The sequence below is a fragment of the Gadus morhua genome, chromosome 11, assembly GCF_902167405.1.
Source record: "Gadus morhua chromosome 11, gadMor3.0, whole genome shotgun sequence".
Taxonomy (NCBI): Eukaryota; Metazoa; Chordata; class Actinopteri; order Gadiformes; family Gadidae; genus Gadus; species Gadus morhua.
The window spans coordinates 18549651-18568119 of NC_044058.1; the positions used below are offsets into that span (position 1 = coordinate 18549651).

The 18469-nt window shown below is 44.2% G+C and overlaps 1 protein-coding gene across 2 annotated transcripts in view; it reads left to right on the forward strand.

Annotated features, from left to right (window-relative positions):
- LOC115553747 (F-actin-uncapping protein LRRC16A) overlaps window positions 1-18469 on the forward strand; it is a 68650-nt gene that overhangs the window by 32020 nt on the left and 18161 nt on the right. The window contains exons 11-23 of one of the 2 annotated variants that reach the window (XM_030370249.1): window positions 70-164; window positions 896-982; window positions 2611-2714; window positions 4583-4660; window positions 6177-6253; window positions 8288-8392; window positions 8776-8845; window positions 10591-10602; window positions 11060-11141; window positions 11825-11924; window positions 12407-12461; window positions 16788-16960; window positions 17494-17562. In XM_030370249.1, coding sequence (XP_030226109.1) covers window positions 70-164; window positions 896-982; window positions 2611-2714; window positions 4583-4660; window positions 6177-6253; window positions 8288-8392; window positions 8776-8845; window positions 10591-10602; window positions 11060-11141; window positions 11825-11924; window positions 12407-12461; window positions 16788-16960; window positions 17494-17562 — 1107 coding nt within the window. The remainder of the gene's footprint in view (window positions 1-69; window positions 165-895; window positions 983-2610; window positions 2715-4582; window positions 4661-6176; window positions 6254-8287; window positions 8393-8775; window positions 8846-10590; window positions 10603-11059; window positions 11142-11824; window positions 11925-12406; window positions 12462-16787; window positions 16961-17493; window positions 17563-18469) is intronic. The other variant, XM_030370250.1, reaches the window with a different exon arrangement.

Below are 18469 nucleotides of genomic sequence, written 5' to 3' on the forward strand. Positions count from 1 at the left end.
TTATAGTTTGTTTATAGTTATACTTATAGTTTTGATGTATAATGACCAAGTCATTGAAATGCCATCCAGGGACTTTGCCCAGAAGCTAGCATCTTCCCTGGCCCACCACCCCAACTCAGCCCTCACCACCATCAACCTCTCCAACAACCCGCTGGAGGACCGAGGTACTGCGCCCCGCTCCGGCCCGCTCCACACTCTGTTCTCCTGCCCGGCGTCTGCTAGGGCTGAACGATTAATCTAATTCAAATCACGTTGTAATAGAATGCGATATGCGAATCGCAAAGGCTGCCATAAAAAAAAAAGAAGAGATTTGTTACCGTTACTGACTGGAAATCAGTACGATTCATTTATTTTATTTTTTATTTTACAATTCAATAGTTAAATAAAGAAGTTTATAATATAAATTAATCTCAACACATCGGCCTGGCCTAAAGGAAAGAGCAGTTTTTATGTTGACTCCTACCAATGTTGTGCTGGTCATACTAAAGAATGATTGATTTATTTTTTAGGAAATAATACACAACATAAGGAACTTAGTAAATTATAAAAATCGCACATTAAACCGTAATCGTAATATTAGTCAAAATAATCGCAATCAGATTATTTCCCTAAACCGTTCAGCCCTACCGTCCGCCAATGCAATGTGCATCTTTTCAGTAAATAAGTTATCGCACTCGATTTTGTGAGACCTTTATGATTGCAGTACCCATTGATTACACAGGAGCATGACCTCATGGAGAGATATACCTAAAAATAATCATTGTATTGTAGCTCAATTTATATTACTGGGACTGACAAAGAGACCAATGGAAACACTTTGTGTATACAACGTGTTAAGTCCTCTCTCTTTCTGTCCGTCCGTCCATCTCTCCCTCCTCTTCCTGTCTGTCTGCAGGTATCATCTCCCTGGGGGGTCAGTTTGCCAAACTTCGGATTGGACTCAAGCATTTGAACTTCTCCAAAACCTCCCTGTCACCCAAAGGTAATCGCCTGGTGCCCCCATGACGTCCCGTGTCTGCTCAGCTCTCCAAGGTGCTAGAGGGGGGGCATCCGTGGCCTACTGGTTAACGAGTTGGACCGGTAACCGGAGGGTGGCCGGTAGGCAGGAAGAAAATGTGGACGGGGGGAGTAGTTGTGCAGCACTCTCCTACGTCCTCATCCGTGGATGTGGTGCCCTTGAGCAAGGCACCTGTCACCCCCACCTGCTCCGTGGCGCCGCACTGCGGCTGCCCACTGCTCCGGGGCTCTGGTGTGCCCCCATGTGTTCACCGGCTCCCGGATGGGTTAAAAGCAGAGAAAGAATTTCCCCCAAAGAGGGAAAATAAAGGATGAGAAAGGGATGAGATGAGAGACGGTGCATTGTTTGATCCCGCTCTCTCCCCGACTGCCCGACAAGGATTCCTTTGGTCTTTGCTGTGGGTTTTTCCCCCCTGTATCACAAGAAAAAAATCCCCTCATGTCTGCGCTTGTGTCTACAAAAGATACTGTGCTAGTACAGAATGTCAGCGGGCGAGAGAGCCTGAGATTAAGAGCCGGAGGAGCGAGCGAGCGAGACGGAGAGGCTATCCTGCGCCAAATCACCGTTTCAGTTGTGGTTGGCTTCTGTGAATAGTATTTAGTCTAGAATCCGTGCCAATGGTAGACAATCCTGTTCTTTTGGGAGTGACTCTTACACATGTCTCCCCCCCCTCCCCGACTCTCAGCCAATCAAAACACCACAATTATGTTCCGTGGGGCAAGGGGGGCCACAGGGTTGGTCAAGTGTAACGTCGTAGCACTGCTCACGTGCAGGACATGCGGTAGAGCTCAACGCAAGGCATTCAAAGCAATGCAATGGAGCTCCTTATATGCAGTGCTATCATTTTTAAGATTTTCTTGTATCTACTTACTGTGCAGGCGAGTGTTGTCACGCCGATTGGGGCATGTGCCGCATCACTCAGGCTGAAGTGACCCCCTAATCTAATACTGTCTGCTTATCAGTGTGGATTTAAACTGCTATCCCATGTCTCCATGAAGACTGACTTAATTAAGCAGGACATGCACGCAAATGCATCTCTCGCTCTATCTCTCTTTCTCTTTTTTCTCTCTCTTTCTCTTCTCTCTCTCTTTTTCTCTCTCTCTCTTTCTCTTCTCTCTTTCCCTTTCTCACACTCTCAGTCAGTCTCTTTCGCTCTCACTCTCATTCGCTCTCTCCATGCACACAATGATGCTTACACACTTGTGTATTTCCTTTGCTTTTAAATATCTGTATACATACATACATGAGTGTGGCCTTGAGTGTGCCTCAGAAGACCCTTGTCTGGCACCGAGCGTAGGGAAGGCGGCTGTATATAGCACTGTATCGGCCCTGTCTCTTGCATGTCGTTTATTAACTCTGCCCCGGAGCCCTTCCTTTCCTCCGTCTTCATTTCCTCAGTTCCTCTCTCCTTCAAGCTGACAAAACAGCCTCAGGACCGGCAAGACGCTGCCAACATACTAACACTTTGTGTTTGTGTTTGTGTGTGTGTGTGTGTGTGTGTGTGTGTGTGTGTGTGTGTGTGTGTGTGTGTGTGTGTGTGTGTGTGTGTGTGTGTGTGTGTGTGTGTGTGTGTGTGTGTGTGTGTCCCGTAGGGGTGAACAGCCTTTGCCAGTCACTGAGTGCCAACCCGTCCATCCCCAGCAGCCTGGTCCATCTGGACCTTTCAGGGAATGTCCTCAGAGGAGACGAGATGCAGGTGATCATACTCACACACACACACACACTCATTCGCTCGCTCACTCATTCATTCATTCATTCATTCATTCACTCACTCACTCACACAAACAGGCACACACACTCTTTCACTCTCTCTCTCACTCACTCACTCACTCACTCACTCACTCACTCGAACACACACACACACACACACACACACACACACACACACACACACACACACACACACACACACACACACACGCGCTTGCTCTCTCACTCACTCACACTCTCTCTCACTCACTCACTCACTCGAACACACACACACACACTTGCTCTCTCACTTACTCACACTCTCTCTCACTCACTCACTCACTCAATCTCGCACTCTCATATACTGGTGCACCCCTCGTCTCGTCTCCCCCCATCCCTTCACCTGTCCGCTCGGCCCTGTTCTGAGTGAGTGCCATCGACGCTGACAGAGACTGAAGCTGCAGCATGGCTCTGGACGTGATGGATGGCCTGCACCGCTCATGCGCTGGCTCTTTCAGATAGCAGTCAATCATTCTGTCACTCTCCCCCACTGACAGTGTCAGGTGACCGCCTTCCCCCTCTGTGTAGGACACCCATAGGTAAAAAGATACTGTCATCGCCATCCGTCGTTAAAATAAATGACTTAAAGAAATTTTTTTTATGCTATATCATTATGATTTGAGTTCACCTTAGATAGAAGCCATAAGTTTAGACAAACTCTTTGTCAAAAACTGGCCAACATTGGGTCATCTCTGGTCATCAGTTGGCCTATTGATCAGAGCTAGAATGGTCCACATGCTTCTCATGGTCATTGACAAGGTGGACAGGGACCAGACAGTGGGACTCACTGACCCAGAGTTCACCGTTGGGCCTGTCCTCCCTGAGCGCAGAGGCTGCGGTGCAAGTCCAGACAAAGTGTTGTGTCATTGAGTTGGCTCTGTGTCGGGGAATCGGCTGGCAGGAAATGCCTTCAGGTCTGTTGGGAATAGACGGACACTGAATGCTCCTTCTCTTTCTCTGTATAAACATGACGTGATGTCTTTGACTGATATAACATCCACTTCATTACCCCTTCTTTTTTGGGGTTGTTGTCCAGACTAGTGATCGACCGATATTTGCATTTTTTATGTGTATCGGTATCGGCAAATATTTTTTTCGATGATTTTTTATTTCATTTATTATTTTAATTTTTTTGGCATGATTTAAAGACAGTTCGATAAATGTTCATTTTTGTTAAATTGAGACATTGTAACATTTGTTATCATCATTGTTTCACTTTTATGATGTAAATTGAGGGAGGCTTAGCCTGGAAATCCAGACCCACATCTAGAAAGCTCTAGGGTCTGGCAACGAGTGAAAATGGCCCAACTCGAGGGGCGGCACCAAGCATGCCTTTGAAAATATCACTGGATAACACACATTGGATAACACTACGACCAATCAAAAGAATACAAGGGGTGAAGTATGCAGACAAGTGGAGCTAACCAATAGATAACTCTTGCCGTATCCGGTCGGTAACACAGCAACGCTTTTGGCCCGCCTATATCGATACATCGATGTGATTGATTAATGTTCTGGGCCAGGGGAGGCCCAGAATATACACAAGTATATTGCTCGTTCCCAGAGTGACTCTCTGAGCAAATTCAAATTGTGCCCTCGCGAGAACTCTGGATTTCCAGGTAATTATCTGCTCCAAATATCGGCTCAAGAAAATCGGTATCGGCATATCGGTTATCGGCTAAGGCTGATGAAAAAAAGTCGGTCTCGGTATCGGCCCTAAGAAAGTCGATCCCTAGTCCAGACAGTGTTTGGTGCTGTCGCTTATGGATTCTCATGGTTCTCCTGTACCTATTCTGTTTGTGTTCACATTTGCAGCATTTCTACCACTTCCTGGCACAGCCCAACAGCCTGGTCACCCTGGACCTCTCCAACACCGACTGCGCATTGGACCAGGTGAGCAGCCAGTCAATTGTCAGCCTCGGAAAAAGTCTGGGATTAAGGTCTAATGAAACGTATTATCATAGAAATGCGATATGTCTGAGACGCTGGAGTCATTACAGTCTAATCCACCCCCACATCCTTCCTAAGCAAAAGCATTTCTACAGACCACCGGTCAAACCAGCCTAACAAAATAGAGTTCTAGCAGCGGCTAGACGGCTCTATGTTTTCTAGTGATCGGCCTCTAATGTTATACATCCGATCACGTCGTCGTGTTGCTGCCCCTGCATACTGCATGTGATGTATCGACACGGGTCTGGGAGCCAAATACACCACATTGATTAGCCCGACATCGTAGCCAGCTGTCAGGCCTGTCACAGGAGATATGGATTGGCTCATAAAATCATACATGCACACACATGTGCACACACACATGCGCAGCTACGAACACACGCACCTGCATCCACATGCATGTATCCTTCCGTTTCCTTTTTCTCTCTTCCTCTCAACCGCTCACATGCATGATTGCCCACACATGCATTCAAATCGATCACTCTGACACATACACATCTCTCTCTCTCTCTCTCTCTCTCTTTCTTTCTTTCTTTCTTTCTTTCTTTCTTTCTTTCTTTCTTTCTTTCTTTCTTTCTTTCTTTCTTTCTTTCTTTCTTTCTTTCTTTCTTTCTTTCTTTCTGTTTCTATATCTCTCTCTCGCTCATGTGCAATCGTTCCCCCTCCCATACACTAATCCAGGGGTCAGCAACCTTTTCAACATGCAGTGCCAGTTTGACATTTTCTCGTTAAAGACTGTGCCTTAAGCAACAATAAATTTCCAGAAGACCTGGAATTGTGCTATTTCCATATAGTCAATATAGTCAATATCTTTAAGACATGTACAGCTTTGCAAAACCATGTGTAGGCGATGCATACAGGCCACTTGCATCAATATTTTAAATATTTTCTTCTCTATTACTCACAACATAGGTTTAAAAACTATTAATTGATCCCATTTCAGAACACTGCTATCTGTAACTAATTTAAACATATTTGCACTGGGAGGAAATGCCCAAAACAGAATAAAGTGCAAAAAAACTATTAGTAATGATTATGCTGCCGCATTGTGCTGTGCATTTTTTTTAATAATAATAAAAAAAAAAAGAAGTGTGCCAATGATTATGCTGCCCCGTGCCAGTGGTGGCACGCGTGCCTAGGGTTGCCGACCCCTGCACTAAACCATATGGAGCCAATCAGTAACTACAACATACGACAGAGTTGAGGGTGGATACTAGGAAGGTCTGGTCACAAAATGATGACATCAGAGCATACTAGTACTCCTACTCCTACTGCTATTAGTAATCACATGCAGTACATTTTCAACGTCAACAACTGAAGTCGAGCCATGTCTGCTACTGCCTCTTGTGGTAGGGTCTGGTTTGGACAAACCCACGTATACATGCATACACACACACACGCGCATACTGGCGTGCGCACACACACGCACACGCATCATGCTGGCCCGTCTCTGTTGCAGGTTTGCTCGGCTTTGCTGCGAGGGACGCTCCAACACCTGGCCGTCCTCAACATGTCCAAGAGTGTCTTCCCTCACAGGTGAGCGGCATAAAGAGACGCTGTGAAATGGTGAAAAGACGCACCTGGCAGTAACCGATGGATAGTGCATATAAGCCGTAGCATTCAAGGTTCTGTGGCTAGCAAGGTAGGGAGTTGTAAAGAGGAGGAAGCGGAAAAGAGCGGAAGAGAGCACATTTTAAAACCAATCAACGTCCCCTCCCTCTTCCTGCTCATAGCCCTGCCTAAGTTGTTCTGCCATTGAGGAGTAATAACTGACGGATGGCTCCGACATTTCTCACAAATGACACGCTCATAGCTTGCCTCGAGCACGTAGTAAGTCAGCGGTGTGAATTGGCGGTTCGCCCTGTGCCTCACAGTGAGAGAGCTCGCGGTTTGAGGCCAACCGCGGCCACCACGGTTGTGTTTGAGGCCTTTCCACCCAGGCCTTTCTGTGTGGAGTCTGTGTTCACATGGGTTTATGCCTGCCCTGCCCATAAACGGAGTCAATGGCACTCAAAGTGCAACTCCCTGGTACACATCAAATGTATGATTCCACATAGCTCATAGGGAGAGATCTGTTTTAAAGCTATCTATGGCAGCGAGTCAAATCTTTGAAGCGGTCATTGCATCATTAAAAAAATAAGTTGACCTCAGCCACTAACTAGCGTCATATGACCTTATCGGTTTTGATGCCGCTGATTTCTTGCTGCTTTGAACAGTTAGATCCCTGACATTGTGATATGTACTTTGCTGAGTTCACCGTTTTCCCTATTTTTTAAATACCCGGCAGTTTATAATGCTGATATCGGCAACTACAGAATAGTTTCCACATGTAGCAATTTGGACCGTTCCAAAATCAAAACAATGTTAATGGCTAATTCAAAGATGACCCACAATCAGATTAGTACAGATCATTAATATTGACCTGCTGACCCCCTCTCCTCTCATCAATACATCCAGTGGGCCTGTTGTACTGTGCGCCATCTATTGGTGAAGGTGTGCAACAACAGCCTAATGCTAGGCTTTGTGCGTTGGGATGGGAGGGTATTGTGTGTGTGTGTGTGTGTCTGTGTGTGTGTGTGTGTGTGTTGACTACTGTGTCGTTAGACATAGATGCGCCTGCCTTTGTGCGTGGGACCACGTGTGTGACAGATGGGCCGGGTGCGGTAGTGGCGTACCCCCCCACTCTTATCTCTGCTTACAGTCCGTCCCCCGGGAGTAAGGCTGTCCAGTGGAAGGGGGGAGGGGGGGTGAGGGATGAGCAGCAGTAGTGGTGTCCTTTATCATGTCTGCTGGGATCCCAGCGAAGAAGCAGGCCAGTGTTGCCATCGGTTAATCAGCCAATCAAATGTCTCTATTGATTGTGTTTGTGTTTTGGGTTGTTTTGTTTCGGTCGACCGCCCACACTTTGTCGGGTATTGCCGTTGGACCGCATGTTGAGCACTTGCAGTACAAGTTATTCACGCTGGGCACGAGGCTGGTACTTTCTTCCATGTAATGAGGTGCTCTGTGCTAAAGCATCATATATTTTAGTCTAAGCTATGGGTCTATAGGAGAGGCGCAGGTCTCTATTTAAATCTCTTTGGACATTTGACTTGAAAGATGTTCAATTTAACATTCAATTTAAGACTCAGTGTATGATGCTGACTCTACATTGCTGAATAGATTGGTGTTTTACAAGATCCCTTTGTGTTATAGATAAAACACCCAAATACAATGCTAAAAATGCTCTCTCTCTCGGATCTCACTCTGATCTCTCTCTCTCTGTCTCTCTGCTCTCTCTCTCTGTCTCTGGCTCTCTGCTCTCTGCTCTCTGCTCTCTCTCTGCTCTCTCTCTCTGCTCTCTCTCTTTCTCTGTCTCTCTGGTCTCTCTCTGATCTCTCTGTCTCTCAGATCTCTCTGTCTCTCTCTGATCTCTCTGTCTCTGTCTCTCTCTGATCTCTCTGTCTCTCTCGGATCTCTCTGTCTCTGTCTCTCTCTGATCTCTCTGTCCTTGTCTCTCTCTGATCTCTCTGTCTATGCCTCTCTCTGATATCTGTCTCTTTGTGTCTGTCTATGTCTGTCTGTCTGTAGGAAAAGTAAGGATGTGCCCCCGTCGTTCAAGCACTTCTTCAGCAGCGCCTTCTCTCTCAGCTCCGTCAACCTCTCGGGGACCAAGCTACCCCCCGAGGCCCTCAAGTAAGAACTGTACCCCAACACCTCCACCACCATCATCACCACCCTTCCCTCCACCCAGGTCCTCTTGACGTCCAAGTGGTGCAGCTCCATGATGGAATGAGCCGACATTGTCTGTACTATAACATCTAATTAGGAAGCTAATAGAAAAACACTGAATATAACTGCAACCAATTATTCAAATTTAAGTTCTGGTCAACTATTTCTTAATGCGATTAACAGTGGATTGATATTTTTTATTCTAGCAAAAGAAAAATCTGGAAGCAATCATGAATAATAAGTTCCATTATGAGTGTCCATTAGGGTTCTAATGTACTCGGTGTAAAAGCCCTGTTTCATTTGTATATTTCTTACACCCTAATCCTGTATTCTTTCCTTCCATTTAGAGCTCTTCTACTGGGCCTGGCCAGCAACCCCAACATCAAGGAAGTCACCTTAGACCTGAGCTGTTGTGAGGTAGCTTTCACACACACGCCACACCACACTCCATCCATAAACACATCCACAAGAATGATTCATATCAGTGGGTCATTCTGAGGTTTGATTTAATGAGGGGTCCTTACTGCTAATTTATCGGTGCTCTTGCGTGCTCAGATTTTCATAAGAGCTGAATGTACCACCTCCACAAGCGAGGTTTCAGTTGCTTAAGAGCACTGTGTTATTGTCCGCAATGACCCCTCATATTCTAAAGCTTTCACCCCCATCACTGGCCACAGTCGCATATAAACCCAACACCTCTCCACGACTCTGATTAGTTTAGTTTAAAAAGTAAACAAAAGCGCTGTCCTCAACTCACTACAAGATTTAGACAAGAGGATAAGCCAAGTTCATGTAAGACAAACCCATCATGTGCTTTGGAAACATTAAGAATAGCCCTAGAAAGTCCCCAATGACATCAGAGAAAGGGCGAGGCCAGGGTTCATGACAGAGCGTTTTCCAGCTTGCTAGGACCACAGGGTGTCTCCTGCCTGGGATCTCTATGGGCTACGTTTTATTAAGTATTGAGCTTCGTTCAAGAGTTGGCAATTTACTGTTTTTACATAGCCACAAGCCAAACATCAGTCGGTGCCTTCAGTTTGTGAAGTATGTCTTGATAGGTGTATGAGAATTAAAATAAAGTTTGATCAAAACTACATTTCATTAGAGAAGAGTTGATTGCACTGCTGTATATTTATTTGGGGGGGGGAGTGCTTATTAATTAATGTCATTTATACATAAAATTAAGAAATGCTGAGTGAAATATATTAGAGAGGGAAGTCTATTTTAGCTGCAGCATTAGGAGGGTAATCAAATCATAATGGTTTTGTAAAGTTGCCAATGCCAGCTTAATTTTAAAGTGCCCTTTTAATAGGTTGAAAGGGATGAGCTATGAGCTTTTTGGGCCCCTCTTCAGAATAGTTTGACAGGCCAGTGGCACTGTTAAAGCCTCTCTAAGGATATACTTGGGAGGGAGAGAGAGATGAATAGCAAAGTGAAGAGCTTATTGAAAGAGGGGCAAATTCTGTTTCCGTTTTGAAACATGTCACCGAGCTCTCTCTCTCTCTCTCTCTCTCACACACACACACACACACACACACACACACACACACACACACACACACACACACACACACACACACACACACACACACACACACACACACACACACTGAATTGAATTGAATGGCTTTGCCAAAGACAACACATGAATGCAAATTGCACAGGAAGCTCCTTTCTAGAATCCCTCTTAGAGATCTTCACAGCCATTGGAGAAATTATATATGAGCATGTGAGTTCCCAGCGCTATTTGTACAGTCTAATGAACCATTCAATGGAAGCGTTCCAGCTGAGCTTTGTGTTGCAAGGTGATGATTTTATATATTCGCCGGTCCTACCCGGTAATTTGCTTTCTATTCCATGTTTGTATATGCACCGTGCACGTATGTATTTTCGTTTGTCTATTGACGTGTGTGCAAATGGGACTGTATGCATTTGTGTGTTTGTGTGCCCATGTGCGTGTGTGTGTGTCAGCGTACACGTGCATGCGCGTGGGTATGTGTTTGTGCATGTGTGCATTTGTATGCACATTAGAATGATTCTAAACTCCCCTTCGGAGTAATTCTGATCTTAAGCCCTTGAACATGTGTTTTGTTGTGCTTAATGGCTGGCTTCTCTCTAACATGTGACCTTCCCTAACACCTCCCTCCTCACGCTTCTATAAGCTTGGCCATTGTGTAAGTTACCGGCTGCTTGCTTGACATGGTCTCCTCCGTCTTTCCTATTGTAGCTTTTCATTTTTCACCCATTCTATGATAACAAACTCTTAAGTTCTTTTTGACCGATTAACATCTCTTGTTTTTTTCCCTTATTATTTATGTTTTCATTTGATTTTGTTATTGTAAGCATGTTTATTATTGAGCCATTTCTTCATCAGCTCAGTTGGACATTAAAATGCATGCACGACTGCATGGGTGTGCCACTGCTGCAACTAACCGCTTCATGAGAGCTTCACTCACCATCCCTAACATCGTTGCTATGGCACTGACGGCCATTTTGGGTTGACATCATCATCTCTGTTCCAGCAAGCGCATCAGTTCCAGATACTTCATGCTGTGTTCGCCTTGGTCTTTAGTATTCCATGCATACTTTTTCAGTGTATCTAACATATTTTCTCCTCCTCTTGCGTCGTAGCTTCGGTCTGGAGGGTCTCAGATTCTAGAAGGTTGCATTGCGGAGATCCCGAACATCTCCAGTCTCGACATCTCAGATAACGGTGAGAAGAACCAAGAGCTCTCAAATCAGCAATCTTTGCAATACCGGGCAAAAGTCGCTGATAGCAGCCTTAAGGTTAAATGCAACGGAATTGCAATATGTGATGACATGAAAAAGTTAATTCTTGGGGACATTCAAAGTGAAAGCAACGCTGTTACTAACAGACAGACAGACAGACAGACAGACAGACAGACAGACAGACAGACAGACATAGACAGACACAAAGAGACAGATATCAGAGAGAGGCATAGACAGAGAGATCAGAGAGAGACAGAGACAGAGAGATCCGAGAGATCAGAGTGAGATCCGAGAGAGAGAGCATTTTTAGCATTGTATTTGGGTGTTTTATCTATAACACAAAGGGATCTTGTAAAACACCAATCTATTCAGCAATGTAGAGTGAGCATCATACACTGAGTTTTAAAGTTAAATTTTAAGATACTTTTATTACATTCTTATTGTTCAAGTAGACAATAGTAATTATTATTACAATTATTATTACACACAGCAGCAACAATCCAATATAAAGTAAATAGATTAAAAAATAAAATAAATAAAATAAGTAAAGATAAGTAACAAATGTAAAGGGACCGAGCGGCAGTGTTACCAGCCATGGTTGATTGTCGTGCAAAGTACAGTGCAGTGCAATTTTTTTTGCAAAACTTGCTTTACCTTGTTGTGTAGGCCTGGATTCAGACCTTTCAACTCTGCTGGTGTGGCTGGCAAAGAACCGGTCCATCAGACACCTGTCTCTGGGCAAGAACTTCACCAACATCAAGTCCAAGTAAGAACTATACCTACGTTTCGGAAACTGAGAAAAATATTTAATCGCTCATGAAATTAGTCATTTATCTGCTGGTATACGCAGTCAGCTCGGATGCGAGTTGACCGCAAGTCAGCTTACATGAGCTTCTACTTTCTAAACAAGTCAGATTACCGGACAAAAAAGAAATCCATGCCCTCTGACATATATTCCTAGGGACATACTCTATCTGAACTTCCCTGTTTTCCCAAGAATCGTACCTTTGAAGTAGCTAACATTCTAGCTCAGTTAGACCACAAAAGAAAGAAGCCTGCAAACTCTATGTAATAAAGCAATTTGGTTACATCCATTAAACTCTTCCTAATGTTATATCTGCAGACACATATAGAATGGATATTCACAGACAAAATAAATAAAACATTTGTTTACATTCGTACTCGATGTCCAATAACCATGACGTTCTCGTACTGCCTTTGTAACATCGTTCCTTCCGTCTCCGTTAGAAATCTGGCTCCAGTGTTGGACAACCTGGTCCAAATGATCCAGGAGGAAGACTCGGTGAGTGGGGCCTCTTCCAGTCACTCTGGTTCTGAGTCGACCAAGCCAAATGTGGTTTTCTTCCTCTTTGCCTCGATGACTGTTGATTAGCTGCTTGTTCCTTCACAGCCTGGTAGGCTGGCTGCCATGTTACATATAGCACCGGTGGGTGGTTTAGCACATGGGAATGGCAGGGCAACTGTAAAGGACTTCACCCCATCATCCATTTACATCAATGGAGAACCTCCAGTCTGGCGAAGCTCATTAAAACCGGAGGTTTATTATTTATTCAAACATTTGCCTCACAGATGTTGAACCGTAATGTGATCAAACTCCACAATAACACGAGATCACTCAACTCATTAGTGAGTGAGGGCTAAGATCTGAAGGCCGTTTTGAAAGAGTTTGAACGGTAGATAGACACGGCTCCCACTCTTCTAACTGAAGTACGTTTGTGATGATATATTACACCATACAAAGAACCGTCCTCGCTCCAGCTTCCACTCACGTTGCCACCCTTCTCCTCCTGCAACAACCTAACCCTGGGTGGGACTTCTCCCCGAGCGAGACTCCATTATAATGAGCCTGTCAGTGGCAGAAACATGCCAGGACATACACCGACGGAGCGCTCCAAAGGATTAAATTGCAGCCTTTTGTTGAGTATTGGTGCTGCGATGTGGTCGCTAAACACTTTCAAATCTTTTTGTCGCATTGGTCCATTAAGATCGGGAAATAGGGTCCAGGTTTCAAAAAATAATTAAAATCTGACTTTAATGCTCAGCGAAATTTATAATCGAATAATTCAAATATAACCCTGGCCTGGTATATATCAAGTGAAAGAAATGTAATGTCTGCAGCATTGCCTAGGCTCCCATGTTTATTAATTAAAAAGGTGTCTGCAGCGATTCAACCCTGTTGGGTCTTCTTCAGGCGAATTGGTAGACATCAACACATCCCTGAGAACCTTTCTCCGTCACGCTTGCCCTCCCTGCTACTGCTCCCTTCCTCGACCACCGGTAAAGATGGAAGGTGATATTGAACTGCTCTCGGCTGACAGTCCTGTGATGTTGTGACAGCCGATCCTAAAGAAATAAACTTCACACGTTTCTACCTGCGGCCGACGAAGAGACGTGGTGGTGACCTGGGTCGGGGGGTTCCCGTTTGGTCTTGGAACCAGGGAAGGGGACTAGAGCCCTGGGGATCGTTGGGGAATTGTTCACAGCCCCTAGGCAAAACGAAGGGTCGGCTTACCTCAGGAGGTAGGGCAGTTGTCTTGTAACCGAAAGGTTGCTAGTACGATCTCCTAGCTGAGTGTTGATGTGTCCTTGAGCAAGTCACTTAACCCTAACTGCTCCTGACGAGCCGGCTGTCGCCTTGCATGGTTGACTCAATGTGGGTATTAAATCGCTTTGGATTAAAGAGTCTGCTAAATGCACATAATTGTAATTGTAAAAAGGGGTTTTCAATTACTTTATTGAGTTGAGTCCGTCCACTGTTTGTCCACTATAAAGTTATAATTAGTCTCCGGGCCAGATGGCCTTACACCACCGTTTTTGACGTGTGGAAGTATTTGCCGTTTCGTTTTTTGGCATTACGGCAATTTTATGCCATAATGGCGATTTTCTAGTATTTCCTTGTAACTAGGAACTACTCACATTATGGCAAAAAAAGGTGAAACCCTCTCAGTACACACACACACACACGCGCGCACACACACGCACACGCACACACACACACACACAGGTGCCTTAGGGTCTAGATATTACCTACCCCACTGTGTTTATTGGCCGTGGCCTCAATTCAGCCCCGTCTAGCTGGGCTTCTGGCTCTGAGCGCAGACTCGTACACATGGGATGCACAGTGTTGGGCTTTGAGGGGAGCAGATCCTACAAACGCAGATGCCTCTGCCTTGAGGTAGATGGGAACATAGATTATCTGCATCTGCAAACAGAGATACACATTTTTTATATGGGTTAAAGCAATAACTTGTCAAGGCCACTCAGTGTATTCATAATAGCAAAGCTGAATATTATTTAAAGTGCAATGGAATAGATAGGGGGGTAAAACAAAATATATATTTCATTGTTTTAATATCTGTTAAAACAATAAAATATATATCTCTTTAATTTGCATGAATATTTGTACTGATGCTATGTCACTAATTGAGTTTAACATTGCATTTACATTTAGGGCATTCAGCAGAAGCTTTTATCCAATGTGACTAATTATGTTTGTCAGAAGAAAGAGAACCAACAATATATATCACTGTCGATACAGTAAGGACGTTCATAGAAACAACGGCCAAGCACTTACAATAGCTAGGTTAACCAATTCCCCATTCACAACAAAGATGGTTAAGGACAATAAGTGCGTACAGTAAGTGATACATCAATATAAATAAACAAAGGATATATTATTCATAAAATAGCCTATACTATTGTTGGCCTATTAAAGATCATGTTTCTGTCTGAGCATTGGCTTCCTATGTATATACCTTTTTTGATAAATAATTGACAAGATATTATCAACAGCCAAAATTAGAATTGGGAATTTGTTGGTTGAGAGGGGTGAGAGAACTTTATAGATATTTTCAGGAAAATCTTTTCACAAATCAACCCAGTAAGCAGTAGAGGGATCTAATCCTTTTACCTAGTAAGAGGATTGGAGAAATATTTAGATATTTAGTTGCAGTGGCCACTGCAGTCCTATTGGGAGATTAGGGGCAAGTTGCAACATTAGCTAGGGACCTTGCACCGTTACTGCACTATCATCAATTCACTGCCGTTCCGATGTCTTGTTTAATGTGCGTTGCTTCCCCTGAAGGATGGATTCTTCAGGATGAAATGTGAAATATAATAACGCTCGCGATGTAAAAAAATATTAACGGTGCAGTCTTTCATTATTCCTGTTTATTCCCTCCCCCCAAATGTGCTCATCTCAACTCCATCCCCCTTGGGAATAAACTTCATTGCATGCATGGGAAAGCCCCATCTACTGTGTATAATTCATCCCCTTCACGCGCAATCTCCCTCCTCCAGACCAGCACTCCTCCACATGTATGCAGCCAGACTACAAACCCTCACAAGGGATAAATAAAGAAGAAATCTCTCTCTCTCGCTCGCTCTTTCTCGCTCGCTCTCTGGATCATAATCTCGACCGCGCTCTCGCTCTTTTTAGTGTTTAAACCATTAATTATTACTTCTCAGTGTATGTTTATACGTTGACAAAAACATGCTCCATTTATGAACACCCATTATGTACAGGCCCACACCCATTAATAAAATTGCATACCACCTACATTTTTCACGCAACATTACTTAGACTTTACTTAGTCTATGCACACGCATAGACTTATCTGGGGAAAATCTCTGGGTTTCCTTGCTGTCGGTTTGTTTATTGTGTATTGTTTAAAGTCTCAGCAGAAGGGACCAGCTGTTAAAAGGCCGGTTTGGAGAGAAGGCAGATTGTAAATCTCGGTAGCTTCATGCATTATACACCCATCCTCCACATAAGAAGGAATAAGTGCTCTGTCACAGATACCTATTTAATCCGAGGTCTCTCTCTCTCATCCTTAAGAAATCCATTTTATCCTACTGCTAAACGATTCCTTCTCTTATCCCCAGCAATCATTTAGTATGAGGTTCTAAGAGGGACAAAAAGCATGCTGCATGACGTTGTGATGATGGAAAACTGTCAATGTTGTTGACAAATAGTTCCTTCCCTCAGTGTCTTGATGTGGTAGTGCCAGCTTGATTTGAAATGCTTTCCATCACAAAAAAACTGTTTTTGGAAAGAAGCTTAGTACTTATTCATCATTGGTTGTTTCTCAGTACCTCATGTGCATAATCATATGTGAACTAATTCGAAAGAAAGGGAGAGGATAATCCACATAATCATTCAACAAAAGAAGCAGAAAAGTTGCCTTTAATTTGTCCCGTCTAAAAAGGCGATCTTCTGTCTATGTATAAGAAATCTACATCTGAATTAGTCTAATACAACTCCACACACACACACACACACACACACACACACACACACACACACACACACACACACACACACACACACACACACACACACACACACACACACACACACAGGGGGCGGCAGTAGCTCAGGTGGTACGGCGGGTTGGCGGAGTGTCCTTGAGCAAGGCACCTCACCCTCCTGACAAGTTGTCTGTCGCCTTGCATGGCTGACTCTGTGAACGTGTGCGTGAATGGGTAAATGGGAGGCAATATTGCAAAGCGTTTAGGGCGGCCAATGGTTAGAAAAGCGCTGTATAAAATGCATCTCATTTACCACTTACACACTGAGGCTCTTGGTCCTCTTCTCTCCCCCCTCCAGCCCCTCACCTCTCTGTCCCTGGCGGACTCACGGCTGAAGAGCGACCTGACCATCGTTCTGAACGCCCTGGGCAGCAACTCCTCCCTCACCCGGCTGGACATCAGCGGCAACGCCATGGGGGACATGGGCGCCAAGATGCTGGCCAAGGCCCTGCAGATCAACACCAAACTCCGGTAGGGCCGTGTGGGAGTGTGTGTGTGTGTGTGTGTGTGTGTGTGTTTGTGTTTGTGTGTATAGGAGTTGGTGTATGTGTGTCTAGGAGCGGGGTGTGTGTGTGTGTGCGGGTGTGGGTGGGTGGGTCTCTGTCTATCTGTTTTCAGGGATATTGAAGCAGATTGTAAGAACAAACGTTTTAATTAAGAACACAAACGTTTTAATTAAGTGCAAACCAGCATAGTTTGTTGTGCTGTGTGAAGACCATTTAGTGAAGTGTACTGAATAATTCATCCTCTTTATGATGATGAGCATTCATCCATGCTTCCTTACACACTTGATTTGTGGTGAATTGGTTTCGGCCGACGTAAGGATATCAATACTTTGGCCCGTCTCTAGACAGAAAGCACTACAATATGCGTTTGATTTTCAATGCAGATCTTGGAATATGGTATATTGTATAAAAAAAATAAAAACAACAATATAGAATCACCCCTGCCTTTTCCTTCAAACATGGGGGATTTAGAATGTGTTCATGTGTTTGTGTTGGCAGGATAGTGATCTGGGACAAAAACAACATCAGTCCCCAGGGCCTACAGGATGTATCACTCGCCTTAGAGAAGTAAGTATGCACACTGACTGTGTGTGTGTGTGTGTGTGTGTGTGTGTGTGTGCGTGTGCGTACACACCATTGATTCCATGCATGCATTATGTCATCGGTGTCCTGGGAAATGTCTATAGATTAAGGTGTACTTTAATAATATATGCTTTTATACCGCATCATAACATAACGGTCCATAATGTTCCAAGGGGGTTCATTATCGTGCTATGACGGGATAGCCTTTAATAGTTTGGAATCAATTTGCTACGAATCAAACATAAACAACAACGATTAAATAGAACCAATGGAAAAAAGCCAACTGCAAAACAAACAAGCGTGGCAGAATAATACATGGATTTCAGCTGATTGAGGATATAAAAGCGTATACATTATTTATGAAAATAACTAATGTTGAATCATTGTTGATAACTGTAGGATAAGCGGAAATAACCCTCTGACCTTAATGGTAAGAGGGTCAGGGCAAGGAGTGTAGACAGTGAAGGGAATGAGGAACTCTTTCTCTTGAAGTTGCGTTTAAAAAGCATAGAAAGCAATGTAGTACCGACAATGTGAACACTGAGAGGTCAGAGAGACGGGTTGGGAGGAACAGGAGGGGGAGTGTAGATAGTCATTGACAAAGGTTAGGGGAGGATAGTGTAGATAGTCAGAGAGAAAGGTTAGGGGAGGAGAGTGTAGATAGTCAGAGAGAAAGGTTAGGGGAGGAGAGTGTAGATAGTCAGAGAGAAAGGTTAGGGGAGGAGAGTATAGATACTGAAGAGATTGAAGATAATGAGGAAGACTGTTATCTCCCCACATATCGTTTCCTCTCAGCTTCTCTCTCTCCGAGTGCTTAAAGCTGTGTTTAAAACGCATACAAAGTAATGTAGTACAGACAATGTGAACGTCCTGCACATTGCTACTGTAGTGG